General features: G+C 38.2%; 1 protein-coding gene across 1 annotated transcript in view; it reads left to right on the top strand.

Moving 5' to 3' along the window:
• Nucleotides 1–561: 561 nt before the first annotated feature.
• HSDL2 (hydroxysteroid dehydrogenase like 2) overlaps nt 562–18579 on the top strand; it is an 85940-nt gene continuing 67922 nt past the window's right edge. The window contains exons 1-3 of the mRNA XM_060014319.1: nt 562–743; nt 16191–16354; nt 17296–17394. Of these exons, the coding sequence (XP_059870302.1) occupies nt 727–743; nt 16191–16354; nt 17296–17394 (280 nt within the window). The 5' untranslated portion in view covers nt 562–726. The remainder of the gene's footprint in view (nt 744–16190; nt 16355–17295; nt 17395–18579) is intronic.

The raw sequence follows: 18579 nt of genomic DNA, 5'->3' as shown, positions 1-18579 counted from the left end.
AGAAGTCGAAAAATCAGAGTTAATTTAGTTCTTCGGTGCGACTATTGCAGATCTCTAATCCAGAAGCTGCCCCTCACCACAGAGCTGTTTATCTATAGTCCGGCCGGCTTTAGTACAGATTTCGCGGGAGAGTCGAAATGCGCCGCTGGCCGGAAGAGTGCTTATCTGCCCAGGAAAAGCGTTCCTAAGAGGGGCCTCCGAGGGCGCGCGTGCAGCTGGGCAGGCGTCCAGGTGCCGGCGTGGACGGCGAGGGGACCGAGAGCCAAAGTCCGCTGAGAAGCCGCACCTCAGCCCTCAAGGTCCCTGGTGCACGACTCAAACGCCCCTCACGCCCCCAACCCGGCAAAGGAACTCAGCGCTGCGGCTAGGAACCCTTCACAGGCCGGGGAAAGGTGTACTCAGCGGCTGACGCGTCCAGCATTCTAGCCGCGGGCTGGAGACCAATTGTCACCGTAGAGCCCCCGCAAGAGAGGCGGGGCGGAGTTGTCTCTCACAGCGCTTGCGCTTAGGGTTGGTTTCCAGGGGCCAGGCAGGCGGGAGGCGGAAACCAGCGCGGAGAGCCACGGAGGCCCACTGCGTGCGCAGGCGCACTCAGCCACCTTCCGTTTCTTGGAGCGCCCAATTTCCCCGCAGACCTCGGGGCGGGGCCAAGTGCGGGGAGAAGTCACCCTCTCAGTATCCGCTCGCTGAGGCCGTTGTCGCCACCGCCTCCAATCTGCAACAGTCATGTTGCCCAACACGGGGTAAGGGGAATCGGGAGCCGTGGGGAAGAAACCCCGCCGGGCGAAGTGGATGGCATGGGTGGCCCGGCCCCCGCGGTGGGAGGGTTAATGAAGTTGCCCGGCGAGGTCTGGAACGCTGGTCCGCGCTGGACACAGTGTTCCTCGAATCTGCGGTAACTTGTGAAAAGTAACGCAGAGTTGTGTACTTCAGGGTGGCAGTCATGTTACAATCTATTCCACAGGTAAAGGATCCAGAGTGAGGTGTCCCGCCGACCCCCAGGCGGGTCCCACTTTGGGTTTAGCCGTAGCTGCGTGCCTTGCCGAAGGCCGCGAGTTCTAGGTGAAAGGTCACTGGAACACTGGTGTGCTTAATGAGTCTCCACTTATTCGGAACGCTCGATTCTGGAAGAAGAAAATAATGGGGTGTTTAAAAAGGGATTTCAAATTAGTAACAAACTAAACTAATCTTAAAATATGGGTATCTTTGGGGGGGACTTTTCACTTTTAAAAGATATGTAGTTGTAAAATACACATAAGGAAAAATTTGCCACCTTAACCATTTTTAAGTGTACGGTTGGTTAAGTAGTGTTAAGTATGTTTGCATTGTTGTGCAACCAATTTGCAGAACTTTTTCGACTTGAGAAACAAACTCTATACCAGTTAAACTACTCCTCCACCCCCGTCTCATTCTGTTTTGTTGCTATACTGTATGGGTGTTTTGAGCTGAGTGCCAAGTCCGTTTTGTAATTTGCTTGAAACATATAGGTACGTTGCCAAAACACTTAAACAGCTCAGAAGGTTGAGTTTCCTTATCCTTAACTTTCAGCCTCCTACTTACTCTCTGGTAGGTTTCCAAAAATATTCTGTGCATTATAAATATATTTGGGTACAGAGTCCTAAACACACACACACACCCCACTTTAAAAAATAGTAGCAAAGTCCCTTCTGGGCCTTGGTATTTTTAGCTAATGTGTCTTGGAACATATTTTCAGTACATGTTGATCTTCCTCCCTTTTAATAGTTACATGGTGTTCTGTTTGTTTAACCAACAAACAATCATTGGATACCAGATCATTTCTAGTTTTTTGTTACTCCGTCTTTGCTGCAATGATTATCCTTGTATTCACCTGTTTGCACATATTTGAGTGTATCCATATGATAAATTCTTGGAAATGAAGCTGTTGGATCAAAGAGTATAGGTAATTAAAATTTTGATAGCTAATACCAATAGCCTTCCAAAGAGATTGCACATCCAAAAGGATGAATGAGATTTCCTAGTCCAACACGCTGGCAAACAGCAAAATGTTTGATAGTAAAAATATTTGTTTTGATAATAAAAATCTAACTAGAGAAAAAAATGGCACCTCATTATAGTTAAAATTTGTATCAAAGAGTGAGGATGAGGATCTTTTTATATGTTTAAAGCAGCAGTTCTCGTCAAGGAGCAATTTTGACCCCCATAGGACATTTGGCAATATCTGGGGACATTTTTGATTGTCACAATTGAGGGGGGTTGCTACTGGTGTCTAATAGGTGGAGTCCAGAGATGCTGGTAAACATAATGGACAGGATAGCCCCCTTCAACGAAGAATTATCTTGTCCAAAATGTCTTTAGTAGTGTAGAGATTGAGAAATCCTGGTTTAAAGCCAGCTGTGTATCTTTTTCTTTGCCTGGCTTACACAATTAGGTTTTTGGTTGATCTCTAAGCTCTCTAGTGTAAAAATATTTTTTCTATATCATATGTGTTAGAAATGTTTTTCTCTGTTTTTTTCATTGCATCGAGTTTGATTATCCAATTTGTTTACCATGCAGAAACATGTCCTTTTATCAAGTCAGAGTTATCAGTCTATTCTTTTTTTTTTTTGGCTGCACCCTGTGGCATGCGGATCTTAGTTCCCTGACCAGGGATGAACCTGCACCCTTGGCAGTGAAAGCACGGAGTCCTAACCACTGGACGGCCAGGGAATTCCCCTCAATCTGTTCTTTTAAAGTTTTTGTGTTTTTGTGACAAAGCTATAAGGCCATCTTAAAATAAGTTTTTTGTTTTATAATTTTTAAGTATTCTTTTAGTATTTCTGTGGGTTTTTTTCCCCACTCAGATTTTTATCTACCTGAAATGAAATACTGTTTTGCATACTATTTTGGCATAGGAAGTGAGTTAGGAAACGCACTTATTATGGTTCAGATGGCTGGCTGTGCAGTTGTTCCAGCACCATTGGCTGACTAGTTATTTTTTTTCTCTCTATTAGAAATTCCACCTCTGAATTCTTGTATATCTAGGGGTCTTTTTTAAAATTCTATTACGTTGGTCTGTCTATTCATGTACCAGTACTAAACTATTTTAATTGCTCTAGTTTTATAAAATGCTTTAGTATCTTGGAAAGCTAGTTCCTGCCTCATTTGGATTTCTTCTCAGAATTTTAAGTGATTGTTTTTCTTTCCTAAAACAGTTAAAAGTTTCATCACATTTACCATGATTTTGAGGTCCCAGAGAATTTTGGTAAATTGTAGTGTAGGTTAACTCTACTTCAGCAAGTTTTAGGCGTCTACCAATAGTACTGAGGAATTTGGAACCTTTTTTCTTTCTTGCCTTCTATACTCTGGTTCTAATGCTTTACAGATGGAGGAGTTCCTTAGTAGTACTAAGGCCCGGTCTTCAGGTTAAGAGGAAAGCTGCCTTTGCCCTTCTTTCTGCCAATTCCTGAGACCTTGAGCGTGAAAATGTCCTTTATCCTACTGGGAATGAATCCAACTAAACCAAAGGCAAAGGGGTAGACCTTTTTTTTTTTTCTCTCTTTGCTTCCTCATTTCTTTTTAATTTATTAAAAAATTTGTTTTTATTTATTTATTTTATTTCTGCTGTATAGCAAAGTAATTCAGTTATACATATATCACACACATGCATTCTTTTTCATATTCTTTCCCATTATGGTTTATCACAGGATATTGAATATAGTTCCCTGTGCTATATAGAACCTTGTTGTTTATCCATCCTGTATATAATACTTTGCATCTGCTAGGGATAGGGCTTTTTAAAGTAACAATTGGGACATTTCCATCTAAATACTCACGTTTAAAAAAATCATTTTAACACTCTATGCATACTCCCTTTTGTATAAAAAGAAGGGAAATTATACACACATACACACATGATATGTCTTATGTATGTGTGTGTGTGTTTGCATATTTTTCAAAACAAAAATATGAGAAGGATAAGCTAAAAATTAAGGAATCTAGTTACCAATAGGCAAGGGATTGAACTTCTTTGAATATACATATTTATAAGTTTTGACTTTTAAATCATGTACATGTTTTACAACATCCCTCGTCAAAAATGAGGGGAAAGAGGTAAGCTAAAATGGAATGCTACCATAAACAGAGGAACTTAACTATATGTCGTTTTTCACATAAACATACATAGAAAAATAATTCAATTAATTCTTTTTTATACTTTTAGCTCTCCAATTAAAGATTGTTTATTTGCTTATCTATTTATTTATTATTTATTTTGGCTGCGCCAGGTCTTAGTTGCAGCACGCAGGATCTTTGTTGCAGCATGCAGGCTTCTTAGTTGCAGCACGAATAATTTTAACATAGTAATTTGTACACTCTTCGAGGGATTTGCTCTAAAGACAAAAAGAGTGCAAAGAGGGACTGCCCTGGTGGTGCAGTGGATAAGACTCCACGCTCCCAATGCAGGGGACCCAGGTTTGATCCCTGATCAGGGAACTAGATCCCACATGCATGCCGCAACTAAGGAGCCCGCCTGCTGCAACTAAGACCCAGCGCAACCAAATAAATGAATAATGAGAGGAGAATGGGGAGCATCTATGCAAAAAAAAGTATAACTTTAAAAGAAAAAAAATAGTGCAAAGAAATCTTGAACTTTACTTAGTAGATTTATTATTGGTAGTGGTATTAGTGTAGTGATTTGAATACTATTGTGTCTTACAGTATACAGTGTACCTACCTCTTGTTGGTCTGCTTCTTTAACAGAAGAACAGATGAGGATCCTTACTCCTCTCAGCCACGGGCGAGAGTGCTACTGGAGTCTTTTTCTATCCCCTAAACTGGCTCTGGGGGCTCTTATCCTTTTTTCTTCCAGAAAGCCATGTCTCTGTCAGAATCCCATTCTTGTCAAAAAAACTGTTAAAGTCTTGGATTTCTGTTTATCGTATTTAACCTAGAAAGTTTAACATGTATGTAACTTACCAATGTCTAAAGTAAAAAAGTTTTACCATTTTCCCAAACAATACAAGCACCTAGAAAAGTTGAACTCCAGTCACTCAGTTTTTAACTTATGTTATTGTAACAATATATTTTAATTCTATCTTTTTAACCTCCAAAATACTATTATTTATTATATTATTTATATTATTATAATCATCATTATAAATACTTTTTTAGATTTCCATACTTAATTTACTAATATCTTTGGCTTTTATTCCTTCTAGCACCTCAGACCTTCAATCTGGGAACACTTCTCTTCTTTCTGTAGTAAATAAGGCATGAGAAAGAAAGAAAAAATATTTGGATTGGACTGAAAGAAACAATGCTGTCATTATTTGCAGATAATATGATTACATAGAAAACCAAAATAATGTATAACTAAATTATTAGATTTAATAAGAGTTTGACAAATTTTCAGGATACAAAAGTAAATGAGGAGAATTCGATTTCTGCACACAAGCAAAAATCAACAAGAAATGCAGTACAATGGCAGTAAAAATGAGAAGTTCAAAATCCAGAATATGGGCTATACTACAGGACAAATGATCTATATTTTTCAGCCGATAAATGGCATAAAGAAAATGGAAAGGGGAGCTGTTATAGATTAAAAGAGACTTATAAGATATACAGGCATACCTAGTTTTATTGTTTTTAACCTTTATTGTGCTTTGCAGATATTGTGTGTTTTACAAACTGAAAGTTTGTGGCAACCGTGCTTTGATGGTTAGCATTTTTTAGCAATGAAGTATTTTTTATTTAAGATATGTACATTTTTTTAGACATAGTACTATTGCACACTTAACAGAGTACAGTGTAGACATAACATTTATATGCACTGGGAAACCAAAAAATTTGTGTGACTCGCTTTATTTCAATATTCACTTTATTGTAGTGGTTTGGAACTGAACTTACAATATCTCGAGGTATGTCTGTAACAAATTAATGCAATGTGAAGTCTGACAGGATCCTGATTTGATCAAACCAACTGTAAAAAGACATTTTTGAGATAGTTGTTAAACTTTGCATATGGATAGGTACTAGTTGATATTGAGGAATTATTGTCAGTTTTTTTAGTTGTGATAATGATATTGTTATATAAAAGTTAGAAATGCATACTGAAGCAGTTATAGGTGAGATTATATGACTTCTGAGATTGGCTTTCTGATTATCACTTTCAAATTTTGATAATTATTGAATTGTTAAATAAAATGGGAGCTTATTTTAGTATTTTCTCTATTTTTGAATATATTTGAAAACATCATAATAAAAATTTAAAAATGGTCTTTAAGCATCTTTGCGTTGTTAGTTGCAAGGGAAAGAATAGTAATTACACAGTGGAAAAATCTGATAACACCGTGGTTGGATGGCCAAAATTAACATTACATTTGATTACAGAGAGACACTGTGTAGTTTCAGGTGTGAAATAGAGAGCAATACCATGTTAATGGATTGGAGCACTCAGTGTCATAAAGATGTCAGTTCTTCCCACATTGAATTCTAGATTCAGTACAGTTTCTATCAAAATCCCAACTGATTTTGCTTGTGCAATTAAATAAGCTGATTCTAAAATATATGTGGAAAGACAAAGGTCCAAGTATATCCTAGAAAGCTGTTATATTTAAGACAGTGCAATCCATGTAGCCAAATGGAGCAGAATAGAGAGCCTAGATACAGATCTGTATATTTAGGGAGACTCAGTCTATGACAAAGCTGACATTAAAGATCTGTGGGAATGATGGACTTTTCAGACTGGGACAGTTGGTTAGCCATATGGGGGAAAATGTAGTTGGATCCCTACCTCAATTGCTATACAAAAATTCATTCTATGTAGATTAAAGACAAAAATTTAAAAGATAAACCATAAAATTTTTGGAAGAAAATTAATACAATTTTGGTTACAGATGGATTTCTTAACCCCAAAAGCATTGGCTGTAAAAGAAATGATTCATAAATTCTGCTATATGAAAATAATTTCTGCTCATCAAAATATACTATAATTGTGAAAAGGAAGCCACAAATGAAAAGATTTTAAATCTTTAAAAGCTTATAGAGTTTTACGAGTCATTAGGAAAAAAGTCAACCATGTAGAAAGATGAGCAAAATAAATTAATAGGAATTACTCAGAAGAAGGAACATAGTGACTATTAACATGAAAATGTATTCACCCTTATTAGTAATAAGGGAAATGTAAATTAAAACCATACTGAGATACTATTTCATATGTACCAGATTGTCAAAAATTTTAAATGTCTGACATCAAGTGTTGGGGAGGTGTGGAGCTGCAGGAACTCGTACTCATATATTGCTGCTGGTAGGAGTATTAACCACTTTGAAGGAGGTTTGGCATTATTTGGGAAAGTTGAACTTCAGCATGTGTTTCAGTTACCTATTGCTTTAACAAACCACCCTAAAACTTAATGGTTTGAAATGACAGTGCTTTATTATTATTCACACTTCTCTGGGTTGACTGGGTTCTTCTGCTCTATACAGTATAAGTTGAAGTCATTCATATGGCTCCTTTTAGCTGGATTCTTGACTGGGGCTGAAACATCCTAAATGACCTCTTACCCTCCAGGGCCTCTCTCCCATGGCCTCTCATCAGTTGATAATCTGTCTCTCTTCTTTACAGCATAGCATTTGGCTTCCAGGAGAAAATGGAAACTACCAGCCATTTTATAGCATGGTCTTGGAAATTCCAGAATATCATTTCATCATATTCTATTGCTCAAAAAAGTCATAAGGTGAACCCAGACCCAAGGGGAAGGGGAAAATATACTCCTTCTCTTGATGGAAGGGATGCCAAAGGATTTGTGGTCATGTTTAATCTACAACTGTGTCCTGTAATCCGGCAGTTTCACCCGTAGGTGTATGCCCTAGAGAAACTCATGCACATGTGACTGGAAAAAGCGTACAAGATTATTTTTAGCACCATTGTTCATAATAGAAAAAAAAAAACCTGGAAACGATCCCCAAAGTCCATAAACAGTAGAATGAATAAGTACTTTATAGTATGTTCATATGTGAAATATTGTATATTAATTAAAATAAGTGTAACTATTTGCACCAAAATATGGGTAAGTCTCCAAACCATGTTTTGTGAAAGAAGCAAGTCATAGGGTAACATATACTGTATGAATCTATTATATAAAATTCAACATTAGGCAAAAATTAAACAGTTTATTGTTCAGATCATGGTTAGGCAAACTTCATCTGTAAAGGTCCAGATAGTAAATATTTTAGGTTTCCTGGGCAAGAGGCAAAATTGGAGATATTATGTAGGTGTAAGAGATGTATCTATAACATCACATATAAGAGATGTATGTATAATGAGAGAAAACCAATTTCCACGGTATTTTTTAATTGGTGAAATTCAAAATAAGTACTTTTTTTGTAATACATATCTACTAATGACAAGAATGAAATTCTTTTCTGGGGAGAAGGAAGAGTGTGTTGGTTTCCTAGGGCTGCCGTAACAAAATACCACCAATTGAGTGGCTTTAAACAAATTTATTTTCTTAAAGTTCTGGAGGCTGGAAGTATGAAGTCCAGGTGTTAGCAGGGCCGTGCTCTGATATTCTGGGTAGAATTCTTCCTTACCTCTTCCTAGCTTCTGGTGATAGCTGGCAGTCCTTGTGTTCTTAGCTTGTAGCTGCTTTGTTCCCGTCTCTGCCTCTGTCATCATGTGGTATCCTCCTTGTGTGTCTGTCTTTACATAGTCTTTCCTCCTCTTAAAGAGACAGCAGTCATATTGGATTAAGGATCCACCCTACTCCAGTATGACCTCATTATAACTAATCACATCTGCAGCAACCCTGTTTCCAAATAAGGTCTCATTCGGGGGTACTGGAGGTTAAGACTTCAACATATCCTAACATTTTGGTAGATATAATTCAATCTGTGACAGGGAGGTACAATTGTATTTTGGTGAATACAGTTCAAGCCATAACAGGGAGATAATGTTTTGCTTAATTGGGGTTCAAAATTGGTGTTCCCTATCATCAAATTGATCATAAATGTTAATCTGTGAAAACGATTCTTCACTCTAGGACTATGCACAAAGCAGATGGAGGGTTGGGTTTAGTCCTGGGCTTAGACATAGATATGTAAGTGTTAGGAATAGTAAAAAAACAAGGGAATGAGTAATAATATTTAAAGTAGTTGTGAGAGGAGATTGGTTCAAGATGGTGGAGTAGAAGGACATGCGCTCACTCCCTCTTGGGAGAGCACTGGAATCACAACTACCTGCTGAATAATCATCGACAGGAAGACACTGGAAATCAACAAAAAAGATACTCCACATCCAAAGACAAAGGAGGAGCCGCAATGAGACGGTAGGAAGGGTGCAATCACAATAAAATCAAATCCCATAACTGCTGGGTGGGTGACTCACAAACTGGAGAATGATTATACCCCAGAAGTCCACCCACTTGAGTGAAGGTTCTGAGCCCCACGTCAGGCTTCCCAACCTGGGGGTCTGGCAACGAGAGGAGGAATTCCCAGAGAATCAGACTTTGAAGGCTAGTGGGATTTGATTGCAGGACTTTGACAGGACTGGGGGGAACAGAGACTCCACTCTTGGAGGGCACACACAAAGTAGTGTGCACACCAGGACCTGGCAGTAGGAGCAATGACCCCATAGGAGACTGAACCAGACCTACCTGCTAGTGTTGGAGGGTCTCCTGAAGAGGCAGGGGGCAGCTGTGACTCACTGCAGGGACAAGGACACTAGCAGTAGAAGTTCTGGGAAGTACACCCTGGCGTGAGCCCTCCGGGAGTGCGCCATTAGCCCCACCAAGGAGCCTGTGGGCTCTGGTGCTAGGTCGCCTCAGGCCAAACAACCAGTAGGGAGGGAACTCAACTGCACCCATCAGCAGACAAGTTTTACTGAGCTCTGCCTGCCAGGGCAATACCCAGCTCTACCCACCACCAGTTCCTTGCATCAGGAAGCTTGCACAACCCTCTTAGATAGCCTCATCCGCCAGAGGGCAAACAGCATAAGCAAGAAGAACTACAATCCTGCAGCCTGTGGGGAAAAAAAACACATTCACAGAAAGAAAAGATGAAAAGGCAGAGGACTAGGTACCAGATGAAGGAACAAGATAACCCCACCCCCCCACCAAAAAAACTAAATGAAGTGGAGATAGGCAACCATTCAGAATAATGATACTGAAGATGATCCAGGACCTTGGAAAAAGAATGGAGGCAAAGATTGAGAAGATGCAAGAAATGTTTAACAAAGACCTAGAAGAGTTAAAGAACAAACACCTAGAAGAATTAAAGAACAAACAGATGAACAATACAATAACTGAAATTAAAAATACACTAGAAGGAATCAATAGCAGAGTAACTGAGGCAGAAGAACAGATAAGTGACCTGAAAGACAGAATGGTAGAATTCACTGCCGCAGAACAGAATAAAGAAAAAAGAATGAAAATAAATGAAGACCGCCTAAGAGACCTCTAGGACAACATTAAATGCACCAACATCCGCATTATAGGGGTCCCAGAAGGAGAAGAGAGAGAGAAAGGACCCGAGAAAATATTTGAAGAGATTATAGTCAAAAACTTCCCTAACATGGGAAAGAAAATAGCCACCCAAGTCCAGGAAACGTGGAGAGTCCCAGGCAGGATAAACCCAAGGAGAAACACACTGAGACACATAGTAAACAAATTGATAAAAAAGACAAACATTATTAAAAGCAACAAGGGAAAAACGACAAATGACATACAAGGGAACTCCCATAAGGTTAACAGCTGATTTCTCAGCAGAAACTCTACAAGCCAGAAGGGAGTGGCACGATATTTAAAGTGATGAAAGGGAAGAACTGACAACCATGATTACTCTGGCAAGGATCTCATTCAGATTCGACCAAGAAATCAAAGCTTTGCAGACAAGCAAAAGCTAAGAGACTTCAGCACAGCACCACCAAACCAGCTCACAACAGATGCTAAAGGAACTTCTCTAATTGGAAAAAACAGAAGAAAAGGACCTACAAAAACTAACCCCAAACAATTAAGAAAATGGTAATAGAAACATACATATTGATAGTTACCTTAAATGTGAATGGATTAAATGCTTCAACCAAAAGACACAGGCTTGCTGAATGGATACAAAAACAAGATCCATATATATGCTGTCTACAAGAGACCCACTTCAGACCTAGGGATACATACAGACTGAAAGTGAGGGGATGGAAAAAGATATTCCATGCAAATGGAAATCAAAAGAAAGCCAGAGTAGCAATACTCATATCAGATAAAATAGACTTTAAAATAAAGAATGTTACAAGGGACAAGGACACTACATAATGATCAAGGTATCAATCCAAGAAGAAGATATAACAATTAGAAATATATATGCACCCAACATAGGAGCACCTCAATATATAAGGCAACTGCTAACAACTATACAACAGGAAATTGACAGTAACAATAATACTGGGGGACTTTAACACCTCACACCAATGGACAGATCATCCAAACAGAAAATTAATAAGGAAACACAAGCTTTAAATGACACAAGAGACCAGATAGATTTAACTGATATTTATAGGACATTCCATCTGAAAACAGCAAATTACAGTTTCTTTTCAAGTGCTCATGGAACACTCTCCAGCATAGATCACATCTTGGGTCACAAATCAAGCCTTGGTAAATTTAATAAAATTGAAATCATAACCAGCATCTTTTCCGACCAAAACGCTATGAGATTAGAAATCAATTGCAAGGAAAAAAACGTAGAAAACACACACATGGAGGCTAAACAATACCTTACTCAAAATCAAGAGATCACTGAAGAAATCAAAGAGGAAATCAAAATTACCTAGAGACAAATGACAATGAAAACACGACGATGGAAAACCTATGGAATGCAGCAAAAGCAGTTCTCAGAGGGAAGTTTATAGCAATACAAACCTACCTCAAGAAACAAGAAAAATCTCAAACAATCTAACCTTACACCTAAAGGAACTAGAGAAAGAAGAACAAACAAAACCCAAAGTTAGTAGAAGGAAAGAAATCATAAATATCAGAGGAGAAATAAATGAAACAGAAAACAATAGCAAAGACCAATAAAAGTAAAAGATGGTTCTTTGAGAAGATAAACGAAATTGATAAACCTTTAGCCAGACTCTTCAAGAAAAAGAGGGAGAGGACTGAAATCAATAAAATTAGAATTGAAAAAGGAGAAGTTACAACAGGCACCTCAGAAATACAAAGCATCCTAAGAGACTAGTACAAGCAACTCTATGTCAATAAAATGGATGACCTGGAAGAAATGGACAAATTCTTAGAAAGGTATAACCTTCCAAGACTGAACCAGGAAGAAATAGAAAATATGAACAGACCAATCACAAGTAATAAAATTGAAGCTGATTAAAAATCTTCCAACAAAAGTCCAGGACCAGATGGCTTCACAGGTGAATTATATCAAACATTTAGAGAAGAGCTAACACCCATCCTTCTCAAACTCTTCCAAAAAATTGCAGAACACTCCCAAACTCATTCTACGAAGCCACCATCATGCTGATACCAAAACCAGACAAAGATACTACAAAAAAAGAAAATTTGAGACCAATATCAGTCATGAATATAGATACAAAAATCCTCAACAAAATACTAGCAAACAGAATCCAACAGCACATTAAAAGGATCATACGCCATGATCAAGTGGGATTTACCCCAGGGATGCAAGGATTCTTCAATATATGCAAATCAATCAATGTGATACACCATATTAACAAATTGAAGAATAAAAACCACATGATCATCTCAATAGATGCAGAAAAAGCTTTTGACAAAATTCAACACCCATTTATGATAAAAACTCTCCAGAAAGTGGGCATAGAGGGAACCTACTTCAACATGATAAAGGCCATATATGACAAACCCAGAGCAAACATCATTCTCAATGGTGAAAAACTGAAAGCATTTCCTCTATGATCAGGAACAAGACAAGGATGTCCACTCTCACCACTATTATTCAACATAGTTTTGGAAGTCCTAGCCACAGCAATCAGAGACAAAAAAGAAAAGGAATCCAAGTTGGAAAAGAAGTAAAACTGTCACTGTTTGCAGATGACATGATACTATACATAGAGAACCCTAAAGGTGCCACCAGAAAACTACCAGAGCTAATCAATGAATTTGGTAAGGTTGCAGGATACAAAATTAATGTGCAGAAATCTCGTGCATTCCTATACACTAACAACTAAAGATCAGAAGAGAAATTAAGGAAACAATCCCATTCACCACTGCAACAAAAAGAATAAAATACCTAGGAATAAATCTACCTAAGGAGGCCAAAGACCTGTACTCAGAAAACTATAAGACACTGATGAAAGAAAGCAAAGATGACACAAACAGATGTAGAGATATGCCATGTTCTTGGATTGGAAGAATCAATATTGTAAAAATGACTATACTACCCAAAGCAATCTACAGATTCAATGCGATCCCTATCAAGCTACCAATGACATTTTTCACAGAACTAGAACAAAAAATGTTACAATTTGTATGGAAACACAAAAGACCCCGAATAGCCAAAGTAATCTTGAGAAAGAAAAACGGAGCTGGAGGCATCAGGCTCCCTTACTTCAGACTATACTACAAAGCTACAGTAATCAAGGCAGTATGGTACTGGCTCAAAAACAAATATAGATCAATGGAACAGGATAGAAAGCCCAGAGATAAACCCACGCACACATAGTCACCTTACCTTTGGCAAAGGAGGCAAGAATATACAATGGAGAGAAGACAGCCTCTTCAATAAGTGGTGCTGGGAAAACTGGACAGGTATATGTAAAAGAATGAAATTAGAACACTCCCTAACACCAGACACTTGTAGGACTTCCCTGGTGGCGCAGTGGTTAAGAATCCGCCTGCCAATGCAGGGGACATGGGTTCAATCCCTGGTCTGGGAAGATCCCACATGCCATGGAGCAACCAAGCCCGCGAGCGACAAGTACTGAGCCCGTGTGCCTAGAGCCCGTGCTCTGCAACAAGAGAAGCCACTGCAGTGAGAAGCCCGCGCACCACAGTGAAGATTAGCCCCACTCGCCGCAACTAGAGAAAGCCCATGCACAGCAACAAAGACCCAACACAGCCAGAAATAAGTAGATAAGTAAATTTATTTTTAAAAGTTAGCTCATTAAAAAAAAAAAAAAGACACATGTGCCCCAATGTTCTTTGCAGCGCTACAATTTGCCAGGTCATGGGGGCAACCTAAATGCCCATCAACAGATGAATGGATAAAGAAGATGTGGTACATATATACAATGGAATATTACTCAGCCATAAAAAGGAATAAAATTGGGTCATTTGTAGAGACGTGGCTGGACCTAGAGACTGTCATACAGAGTGAAGTAAGTCCGAAAGAGAAAAACAACTACCGTATATTCACGCATATACGTGGAATCTAGAAAAATGTTACAGATGAATCGGTTTGCAAGGCATAAATAGAGACACAGATGTAGAGAACAAACGTATAGACAAAGGGGGAAAGTGGAGTGGGGGTGATGGTGGTGGGATGAATTGGGAGATTGGGATTGACATAGATACACTAATATGTATCAAATAGATAACTAATATGAACCTGCTGTATAATAAATAAAAATAAAGTAGTTGTCACTTTGTGGGTCGGGAGGAAGAAGAAGGATAGTTAGAGAGGAATAGACAGGTGGCTTCTGGGGCGTTGGTAATATTCTATTTCTATTTCTTGGTATTTATCTTATTTTGTTCTTTAAACTATACACATTAGTTTATATGCTTTTTGTGTTTGCTATTTCACTTAAAATAGTTAACACCTCTGTCTCTTCCTCACTTCTCCACTCCCCTTCTTTCTTGCTAAACCATTTATTCCTTATTTTGAAATCCTCCCACTTTTACCTCTTAATTTGCTTCTAGAGTGTATTTCTCCAGATCTTGGCAAGAGCTTTATGTTCTTTTGTTAACAAGCCTACTTATCTGTTACCCCTGTCTTTGGTTACTGTCCCTTTTTCTCTTTGTCATTGTCACTTTTGCTGTCCTCTCCATCCTTCTCCTTAAACAAGCTTTTTATTTGCCTTTAGAAAGTAAACAAGAAAGTAGGTTTCCCTCACTGTTATCTGACTTTATACAGGTTTTCTTCTCATCTAACAACTGAATAATTAGAAGGTTAAAAGTTAAGGTGGGTAGATATAGAAAACTTAAGGGACACAGAGAACTTTCCTCAGTACATTTGGATCACAGAATCTTTTGAACAATACCCTGAGTTCTTTGCCATCTTTCTACGTTTGTTTGTTTAACAGCATTACTGAGATGTAATTCACACACCACACAATTTACCCATTTAAAGTATACAATTAAGTGGTATATTATATTTTTTTAGTATATTCACAGAGTTGTGCAACTATTACCACAATCAATTTTAAAATATTTTCATCATCCCCAAAAGAAACCCCATACCCCTCGGCTGTCAACCCCCAAATCCCCCACCCCCAGTCCTAGGCAAACATTAATCCTTGTGTCTCTATAGGTTTGCCTGTTCTGGACATTTCATATAAATGGAATCATACAATATGAGGTCCTTTGTGACTCTTTCAACTAGCATAATGTTTTCAAGGTTCAACCATGTAGCATAGATCAGTACTTCATTCCTTTTTATTGCTGAATATATCCCATTGTATTATGTATATATCACATTTTATTTTTCCATTCATCAGTTGATGGACATTTATGTTGTTTCCACTGTGGCTATTATAAGCAATGATGAGCATCTGTTAAAAAATTATTAGCTCTTACATAATTCCTTTTAAGTGGTATGTATTCATTGAAGAAAATTTGAAAAATCCTGAAGAATATAAAGAATATGATACAATTTATTCATAATCCCACCACTCAAAAATAAGCTCTTTAAAAAATTTTTTCAAGAATAAGCTTTGTTAACACTTTTTCTGTCAGAAAAATACGTTTATGTAGTTTATTAATTCCTCATTTCTCTTTAAGATTTACTTCTCATTTGAGCAGATTTTGTTTGCCAAGTCATGGCAAATCTGGCCGCTGCAGTTGTAATAATTTGTAAATCATTGTACAATGGGAGTAAAGTAGAGTTATTAGCTATCAGATGGGGAGGGAGGAGGGTTTATAGAAAGTTTGATAGAGGAGGAAACATGTTTTGTGACTATGTGCATGAATTCCTGAAACTGGTAAGTAAATAAAATCATTGAGCTTTCTAATAAGGTCACATTTGTTCTGTTGTAGGAAGCTAGCAGGATGTACTGTCTTCATCACAGGCGCGAGCCGTGGCATTGGTAAAGCTATTGCTTTGAAAGCAGCAAAGGATGGAGCAAATATAGTCATTGCTGCAAAGACTGCCCAGGCACACCCCAAACTTGCAGGCACAATCTATACTGCTGCTGAAGAAAGTGAGTTTCAATACATAGAGAATTTGCTGGAAAGTTTAATTATATCTATCTGAAGTCTACCCTAAAAATAATTTTATCAGGTTAAAGAAATATTTTGTCACCTTACAGCAGTGTTTGGGAACCATTTTTCTCCCCAGCAGTTTTAAGTGATGGGAGAGACTCCCGTTAAATATCATGTCTCATGAGGGCAGTGGTTCTTGGATGGGAGCAGAGAGTAGAGGAGTGGAAGTAGAGGAAAGAATTTGAGAGGTGGATGGTGTGAACACTTTGAAAAAGTACTCCATGTTACTTGTTCTCTGCATAATTCACAAGTCATTATTTTAATATTTGCAGTTCACAAATAGCTATTGAGTGCTTATATTCAAGGCACTGTGCCAGGAGTAATGACATAAATTTCAGCTTCAGTTGATATTGCTAGTTTTTTTAGTTACGTTAATAGTATTGTGGTTATGCTAGGGGAATACATATGAAGAAATTATGAGTGAAATGATGCCCGAGGTTAGTTTTGAAATATACCAGCAAAAAACAAAATGGAATTGGGGGTAGATAAACAAATTAAATAACTGGCAAAACATTATCAATCATTGAAGATAGGAGATGGATTCATGATAGTTCATTATACTATTCTTTATATTTTTGTAGATTTTTTGAAATTTTCCATAATAAGGGTCTTTTAAATTACCTTCCCCATTTTAATAGCATTTTAAAAAATTACCTTCCTTTTTGGTTTTTTAATAGAGTTGGCCTAGGTAGTCTGCAGCTGGATTCATCAGTCTGTCCTACTGTAGGGCAGAGTTGCTAGTAGTTATAAGACATAGTTATTTATATTGATTTTCTGAAAATGGGGTACTTTTTTCTTTTGACTCTTGTGTCAGAGGTTTGATATTGATGAAAGGTTTAATATTTGAATGCTTTAATGTTTCTTTGTTTATCCTTTGTAGTCAAAGCAGCTGGAGGAAAGGCCTTGCCATGTGTTGTTGATGTGAGAGATGAACAACAAATCAGCAGTGCAGTGGAGAAAGCAGTTGAGAAATTTGGAGGTACAGCCTTCGTTCTGAAATAATTATTGAATATTGGTAAAGTATAGGTGTAACTATAATTTTATATTTAATTTTCTTTTGATTATTTTTTACTGAGTCTTTTTGAGTGTAACCAGAAATGGGTATTTATTCATATAGAAGCACAGCTTAAAATCATCTGATGACTAATTGAATAATTATTAAAAATCATTTTTTTCTCATTTTTTTTTTACATCTTTATTGGAGTATAATTGCTTTACAATGGTGTGTTAGTTTCTGCTTTATAACAAAGTGAATCAGTTATACATATGTTCTTATATCTCCTCCCTCTTGAGTCTCCCTCCCTCCCACCCTCCCTATCCCACCCCTCTAGGCGGTCATGAAGCACTGAGCTGATCTCCCTGTGCTATGCGGCTGCTTCCCACTAGCTATCTACCTTACATTTGGTAGTGTATATATGTCCATGCCTCTCTCTCGCTTTGTCACAGCTTACCCTTCCCCCTTCCCATATCCGCAAGTCCATTCTCTAGTAGGTCTGTGTCTTTATTCCTGTCTTACCCCTAGGTTCTTCATGACATTTTTTTTTTCTTAAATTCCATATATATGTGTTAGCATACGGTATTTGTCTCTCTCTTTCTGACTTACTTCACTCTGTATGACAGACTCTAGGTCTATCCACCTCATTACAAATAGCTCAATTTTGTTTCTTTTTATGGCTGAGTAATATTCCATTGTATATACGTGCCACATCTTCTTTTTCCATTCATCCGATGATGGATACTTAGGTTGTTTCCATCTCCAGGCTATTGTAAATACAGCTGCAATGAACATTGTGGTATATGACTCTTTTTTTTTTTTGCGGTACGCGGGCCTCTCACTGCCATGGCCCCTCCCGTTGCGGAGCACAGGCTCCGGATGCACAGGCCCAGCGGCCATGGCTCACGGGCCCAGCTGATCCGCGGCATGTGGGACCCCCCCCCCCCGACTGTGGCACGAACCCATGTCCCCTGCATTGGCAGGTGGACTCTCAACCACTGCGCCACCAGGGAAGCCCCCTGACTCTTTTTTAATTATGGTTTTCTCAGGGTATATGCCCAGTAGTGGGACTGCTGGGTCATATGGTAGTTCTATTTGTAGTTTTTTAAGGAACCTCCCTACTGTTCTCCATAGTGGCTGTATCAATTCACATTCCCACCAGCAGTGCAA

The sequence above is a fragment of the Delphinus delphis genome, chromosome 6 (genome assembly GCF_949987515.2).
Source record: "Delphinus delphis chromosome 6, mDelDel1.2, whole genome shotgun sequence".
Lineage (NCBI taxonomy): Eukaryota > Metazoa > Chordata > Mammalia > Artiodactyla > Delphinidae > Delphinus > Delphinus delphis.
This window is presented reverse-complemented; position numbering and strand designations above follow the sequence as displayed.